This window comes from Saccoglossus kowalevskii, chromosome 18 (assembly GCF_978046115.1).
Source record: "Saccoglossus kowalevskii chromosome 18, keSacKowa6.1, whole genome shotgun sequence".
Lineage (NCBI taxonomy): Eukaryota > Metazoa > Hemichordata > Enteropneusta > Harrimaniidae > Saccoglossus > Saccoglossus kowalevskii.
The window spans coordinates 14042425-14050420 of NC_140658.1; the positions used below are offsets into that span (position 1 = coordinate 14042425).

General features: G+C 40.2%; 1 protein-coding gene across 1 annotated transcript; it reads right to left on the reverse strand.

The window, feature by feature from the left end:
* Nucleotides 1-201: 201 nt before the first annotated feature.
* Nucleotides 202-1149, reverse strand: LOC146731602 (uncharacterized). The gene has a single exon (XM_085492947.1). The coding sequence runs from the start codon at nucleotides 1147-1149 to the stop codon at nucleotides 202-204; it is 948 nt and encodes a 315-aa protein (XP_085349073.1).
* Nucleotides 1150-7996: the final 6847 nt, after the last annotated feature.

Sequence of the window (7996 nt, forward strand, 5' to 3'; positions counted from 1 at the left end):
GGCGAATATTTGAGCCTTTATAACATTACTCTGAATACCATCTAAATTACAAAGCAATGTAAACAATAAATACAAGTATGACTGTCATTAGGGGTAGACTACCCTTCAAGTCAACACTGGGGATTATTCTGCCCCTCTGTAAACAAGAACACAATAACAATCGACATACTGTCAGACACAGATATTGCTACTGTTCAATGTCTAGTCTTTTCCAGAAATTTCAAGGCAAACAATCTTCGTAATTGGTCTTACTAGCATCCCAGTTGATGTTTTTAACTTCACTGAGTGAACCATATTATCTGAGGTGGTTCTAAATACTTCCACAACCTGAACAAGAGGCCATGAACATCTTGGAGCTGATAGATCATGAACCAAAACAACATTGCCTGTCTTGACATTATCTCTTGCTTTGCGCCATTTTTGTCTCTCCTGAAGAGCCGATAAATACTCTTTTATCCATCGATGCCAAAACACATCAGCAAGATATTGTGCTTGGCGCCAACGCTTTCTCACGTAACAGTCCTCCTTGACAAATATTCCTGGTGGAAGTTTCGGTCCTGCTCTCAGCAAGAGCAGGTGGTTTGGTGTGAGGGTTTCACAATCTTTCGAATCATCTGATAACCTAGTAATAGGTCTCCCATTGACTATCATTTCAACTTCACAGAAAAGTGTGTGAAGGACTTCATCATTGACGGTCTGTTCAGTTGTCAAGGTACTCAACACCTTGCGCACAGTTCTGATGCAACGTTCCCATACACCACCTTGATGTGATGCTGTTGGCGGGTTGAACTTCCATTCAACCTGATTTTGTAGCAAGTATTGGTGAATTTGTTCTTGATTCCAGTTCTCTATGGCCAATCGCAATTCCTTTTCACCTTTCACAAAATTTCCTCCATTGTCGGACCTAATTAGCTGTGGCTTACCACGTCTAGTTATAAATCGCCGCAACCAATTCAAAAATGAGTTTGTGTCCAGTGAATAAGCTACCTCGAGATGCACAGCTTGAGTTGTAAGGCAGGTGAATATTATACCATATCTCTTCAACATGGACCTTCCATTTTTGACATAGAAGGGTCCAAAGCAATCAGCGCCTACACAAGTGAAGGGAGGCAAGGCGGGAGTAACTCGATCTATTGGCAAATTGGCCATCTTCTGATTGGGTGGTCGAGCATGTCTTTTCCGGCAATCAACACAGTTCCTTGAAGTTGCTATGGCAGTTGCACGCCCACCAATGGGCCAAAACCTTTGTCTGAGTGTGATTTGTACCAGAATGACCAGTACAAATATGATAGTGGCGAACAATGAGTGTTGTGATTATCTGATGTTTTGCATCTTCATTAATTTGTGAATTTCTCAGTCTGCCACCAACTCTCATAACACCTTCTACTAGAATTGGGTCGAATTTTACCAATGGGCTATTTGAATTAACTTGCTGACCATTGCGCAGGGACTGAACTTCAGCTGCATATGACTGTTGCTGGATATACTTCACTATAGAAATTTCAGCACCCTTTCATTCCTCCACTGAGTTTGGTCCTGCGACCCCTTTTCCCTTTGACTTGACAATGTGTTTCCATCTCAGTATCCAGGCTACAACCTTTATTAGTTTTGGCCAGCTGGAGAAGTGATTCATTAAGTAACTAACACTGCAATCCCTTCTAACTGAAACCGTGGATACAGCCTTCAATTCTGGGTCTCTTTCAGAGATACCCAGGTCAGCAGGATATTGTGACCATTCACTTTCGTCTTGTTTCAAAAACTCTGGTCCAGAGAACCACAGGTCACTCTTAATTAATTCCATTGCCCTCATCCCACGAGGCAAGATCTGCTGGGTTCTGCATTGAAGGAATGTAGTGCCATTGATCCTTGCTAGTATGAGACAAGATAGTTGCAATGCGATTGCCCACAAACGTTTTGAAGCGTGTTGTTTCATTGTTTATGTATCGTAAGACGCATGTGCTGTCCATCCATAGAATAGATTTGTCGATCTTGATCTCCCGAAGTTCCTCGCGAATCATCTGGTCCAAGCGACATGCTAAGACTGCAGCCTGGAGCTCCATCCTTGGGATCGTCTGCATTTTCACGGGGGCAAGGCGAGACTTCGCTGCGACAAGTGCACAACTGAATATATATACCTTCTGCGTCCTTCTGACAAAGATAGGAAACAGCACCATAACCCGTTGATGATGCATCACCAAAGTGATGTAGTTCTCGATACACAACCGCTCCAAGTTTCGGCTCTTTATAACTACGCTGAATTCTCAATGTTGTCAGATGGCTCAAGTCAGACAGCCATTTGTTCCACTCAATCTCGATTTTCTTAGGAATGTCTTGGTCCCATTTACAATTAAGTAAGCACAGTTCTCGAAGCAGAAATTTTGCCTTCAGTATAAATGGAGATACCAATCCCAATGGATCACACACCGAAGCTACCACTGACAAGATACCTCTGCGTGTACTGGGTTTGGTTTTTGGAGAGATAACATTGCCAAGATTGTCTTCCCTGATGAACCACTGGACTCCGAGAGCCTGTTGCAAGTCACCACCTCCCAGAGATGATAGATCCTTTGATTTATCCTGTTGAAGGGTATTCAATAACTTTACGGAATTTGAACTCCACTTGGTCAGGTTGAAACCACCATTTGCAAGCAGATGTTTAAGATTTAGAGCAGTGCTAATCGCCTCATCTTCACTATCTAAAGACTTGAGACAGTCGTCAACGTAAAAGTTGTTTTCAATAGTATTAGTGATATTCTGCTCATGTTCTCCTGCACGGTCCTTTGCCACATTTCTAAGGGCAAAATTGGCACAACTTGGTGACGATCGTCCACCAAAAAGATGTACCCGCATTTAATATTTTTGTGGAGAATTATTCAGATTACCACTTTCCCACCAAATGTAAGTTAGGTAGTGGGAGTCAGTTTCAGGCACTCTAACTTGGTAGAACATTTTCTCAACATCAGCCGAGAAGGTAACTTGACTGAGGCGAAACCGCATCAACACACCCATTAGGGAACTGGTTAAGTCCGGCCCCTGTAGAAGAAGGTCATTGAGGCAAATATCTTTGTATTTTGCTGAGCAGTCAAATACTATACGCACCTTCTCTGGCTTTTGAGCATGTATGACTGGGTGATGTGGTAGAAACCACCTTGATTCATGGCCTACAGCGGAACACACCTTTCTAGCATAGCCGTCCTGGGCTAAGCCTTCCATGTACTTGGTGTACACCTTTAGAATGTCGTCTTTCTCAAGTTGAACCGTGAGAGAATTCAGCCTTTTCAAGGCCATTGACTTGTTGTTGGGTAGCACTTGAGGATCTGTCTTCCATGGCATAGCTACTTGATAATGACCATCTTCGAAGCAAATTAATCGTTTCATGATGTTGATAGCCTTCAAGTCATCACGAGACATCACAGTTTTTTCTATATTAGTGTCATTGAAGTCAATGTTACAAAATTGTTCATCAAGAGAAGGATACACTAGACATTGCCTATTGGAGTTAATGAAATTACACATGTTCTCTTGTTGGCCTATATATAATGGACCATTGACGACCCAACCACACAATGTTCGTGTAGCATAGGGACCACCATTAGTTGATGTATTGACATCAAGGGGTTGATGCAGTTCTGGAATGTTAGTGCCAATCAATAGTCCAAATTCTTCATTAATATTTGTCACCTGAACATCATCAAGATGTGGCCACTTATTGATATCTTCCTACTTAGCAATTGTGTGGCTGTCCACTGGCAAAGTTGAAATAGTAAATACTTTGGGAGCCATAACGACAATATCCCCATTCAAATTGGAGATTTCAAGTGTTAGTAGTCTCCGTTGATTGGTAGATGTGCGGTCTATTGTCTTCAAGTCAATTTCGGTTTTCTTACCCTGGACGCCTAATTTCCGACCGAGAGATTCAGTACAGAAACTTATGTTTGATCCATTGTCGAAGAATGCATATGTCTTTACAGTTTTTCTTCCTCCTGAGCACCTAACACTGACAGGCACTGCTGCAAACCCAATGATGCTATTTTTACAAGTAACAGCTGTAGATGTACCCTGATGCGACTCACTCAGATTTTGAGCTTGAATTGAAGATGATGCTGGCGAATTACTAGGTGTGGTTGTTCGATGTGTCGTAACTGGATGAAGAAAACTTGAATGCTTATCAGCACACAGCTTGCAAAAACTTCCCTTTCTGCAAGTACTAAAAAAATGACCAGGGTTGAGGCAATTGCGACACAGCTTCTTTTCTTGCACAAACCTCCTACGTTCCCCAACTGAATTCTCCTTAAACTCCCCGCACTGTGACAGGCAATGTGAAGAACAGGGGACAGTTCCTTCTAAATGGTTTTGATTCAGAAATATGAGGTGGCACACTAACTGCAAACGATCTACCACTTTCCTTTTGTTGATTGGAAAATACAGAGAAACTTGGATCATTTCTCATTACTGATTCTTGATGAATGAAATTGTAGAATACTTCAAATGGTGGAAATAAAACGTTGTTGTTTGTCTTGAAACTAGCACCATGCTTCATCCACAAAACTTTCAGGCTTGGAGGTAGTTTTTGTATGACTGCATTGAGCCCATGGGCAGAGTCAAGGCTGGCAAGATCAGGATATTTTCCAGACTCCTTCATGTGAAGAACTTCTAGAAGTAGGTGATCCAAATGCTGCAGCTTGATTGATTCCTTAATCGTGAACCTTGGAAATTCTTGTAGACGATTCATCAAATCTTGTTCAATCACCTCTACTGCACCATATGTTTGGTCTAGGAGATTCCATATATGTTTCAGAGCTTCGATTGGTTTGTCTACATAAATACTTTGAAGTGGTGTAACCAGTTCTCGTGAACTGTTTCCCAACCATCGCATAATCAGATTTACCTCTTGTGAGGGGGGTACATTTAACTCACTTATAGTGCTCATCATTAATGCCTTCCAGGCCCTGTAAGAAGTTGCACTGTCATTGAAAGTTGGAAGACTGGAACTCAATAGCTCTTTTCTGAACATTATGTTGCCCATTTCAGTGATCACATTTGCTGATTGATTAGACTCAGTCTTGGTGGATTGTTGGCTGACGTTAACTAACTGCTCCTCCACATGAGTGGATTGTTGTTTGCTCTGAGGAGTGCCTGATTGACATGTTGTCAAAGGTAGTGCTGGGGATGGCAAAGTCACATCATTTACACCGAGTGGAGAAAGAAGATTCACAATTCCTTAAGGAGGGTTGAGCTGACCACCATGGGTCTTTAAATGACAGCACTTGAGATCCCAGTTTCTCCTCTCCCTTTGTGACATCTTCGACTGGGTTTGACTCTAGGGCTTCATATACCCATTCTTCCACCTCTGACTCGGCAAGCTGGGTTACTTGCTCGAAACGTATCCTTTGTTGCTTTAATTTGAGCTCCTCCAGTTCGAGTGCTTCTGTCTGGGCCAGTCTTTGCAATCTAACTTTCAAAGCTGCACCCTTGGCTGCTGCTCTTGCCTTTGATGATGCCGTACTGGCACTTGAAGATACGCGACGCGACACAATTGACGCGACACAATTGATTGGATAAAACACAACTATCAACGCATTGATCACTTTAATCACATCTAGTAGACATACGAGGTCGATTACAATATAATATTGGCAGTGACAATGACAATGGTTTCAACTGTAAAATGAATAAAAAAGAAAATAAATAAATAAATTACAAAGTATAAATAATGTACAAGTATAATGTAAATACATAATAATAGCGAACAATAAAAATACAGAAGTAGGTGTTGCGATACATCAATTGTACACGTCAATTACATCACACATGGAGATAGCGGTCACGTGATAAGCATCGAGTGAAACAAAATTGCACATAATCGAAATAAGGTTGCGAATATTGAGACATAACAATAAATCGATGAATCAGATTAACTAGACACGCATAAATCGCTAATTAAGGCATTGGTTGCACCACATTCAGCTGGCGCACACGTGATAATAAAATAAATACGATATTTACTACATGGGGGCCGCCATCTTGAAGGACACATAAAACTAAATAAGAGACAAGTTGTGAAACGCGTTTTTCAGATTCCTACAAATCAGGACAAAAATACCAATCTTTTACAAAAATACGGTCCGTTGGGGTTATATTAAGCCAACCGATAACTAAATTCGGCCTAATTCGTCGTTTTTGTGTGGAAAAATCCCTTGCATACGAACACCTAATTACGCGAAGAACATAGAACACTTTCCTGGGGTATTTGAAACCGAAATTGTCATCTGAGCGTTAGGCCGTCGTTGATTGGCCGCTGAGCTGGAATGTAAATTTTTAGTTTTTAGTTATTTAAATTATTGTGTGTTTTATTTCAATACTGTAGGATTGCAACACTGCACTGTATTTCACAATTATTACGCACAATCAGCAGGCGTAGATGTGATAATTAAATAAATGCGATTAATTTCCCGTATTTACTGTGGCAGCCATCTTGGATACGGCTTGAAACTAAATAAAAAAACAAGTTGAGAAATGCAGGCTCCATATGTGAATATCTGTAAATTGATCGCATTTACTTTATTATCTCGTGCACGCCAGCTGACTGTGGTATTGCGGTCCTCAATAGAATGACGGGTTAGTGTACGGATATAAAACAGTGTCAACCATGGAAGGGCAAAACACTTGACTTTTGAAACTTGTTGTTTAATCCTACCTCGTGACTAAAAAATAAATCATCTGTTTACCTGTTTACAGAATGTTACAGTACGCAAATTAAATTTATTAGGTTTTTCTTATACTTGAGAATCAAGTATTCTTGAGAGGACTCCCAATATAAAATAATGGGTTTTAATATATGAGACATTCTAAATGAACTATTGGTGATGGGTCAAATGATAATAAAACAAATTTTAAATTCCACAAATAATGATTTTTTTCATACGGAACATTCCGTATCACAAGATTTTCAGTTACATAAAAAACTTAAAATCTGTTATCTAACACAACGAGGCGTTACACCAAAATTTAAAAAAAATTAAAATAAAATTAGGAAAACAATTTTAATATGGGGCATATTTATTTGAACTGGAATAGTTAAATTCACAAGTTAAATCTGGTAGTAAGCTTTGTATAATTTACTTTTATATTCCCGGTATTTTGATTGGTGTAGATTGTCGAAACAGCATTACTCATGAACCATTGTATTCATATTTTGTTCATGAATATTCATCACGAAGACTTATGGGTTATACACACCATGCAGTAGATAATCTTCTCATGTGATCGCAAACATTCAGTTGATGTTCATCATGGAACCTACAGCAGACCGAGAGAATGCACGGAATTCAAACCCAGTGCGAGAAACACGAGCATTCGAAGGCATGCTGCTTGATGCATCACAGAACATTGATGATGGTGAGGAAAGACTTGGTATTATTTTTGGCGATCCGCTCCACTAGGATTTCCCTTAAAATCACTTTTGTGTGTCTGTGTGTCTGTGTGATTTTCCACGCATTAATTATTTTTTTGACTTTTTTGGCTACGCCGATTTCGCTCAAACTTTGCAGGCATTCACACCCTCGCTCTAGTTAGGCGGGAATATCAAGGAAAAAAAATTGGCGCGCCATTGCCATAGCAACAGCAAAAAAACTGATTTTTAAAATAGCTTCGCACCAAATGTATCTTCTTCAACAAGAAGGCAGGACTTTACTCTAGTTGGGAGGTAACATTTGAAAGGATTCCAGGACCACTGTTGCCATGGCAACAGCCAAAAAACTGATTTTTGAATACTTTCGCGCCAAATGCATCACCTCCTACCAATCTTATAATAGCAGCATTCAAATGAACATGCCTTTTATTTTGGTGAAGTTGCGCACCAAAAAGAGATCTCCAGCGCCGACATTGTTACACTGTATCAACGGAAGTCCCATTGTAACTTTGACTGAACTGTAAATGCTGTGTTCAATCAAAGAATTCAGAAGATATAATCGCAATACTGTTGGAAGTAAAAAGT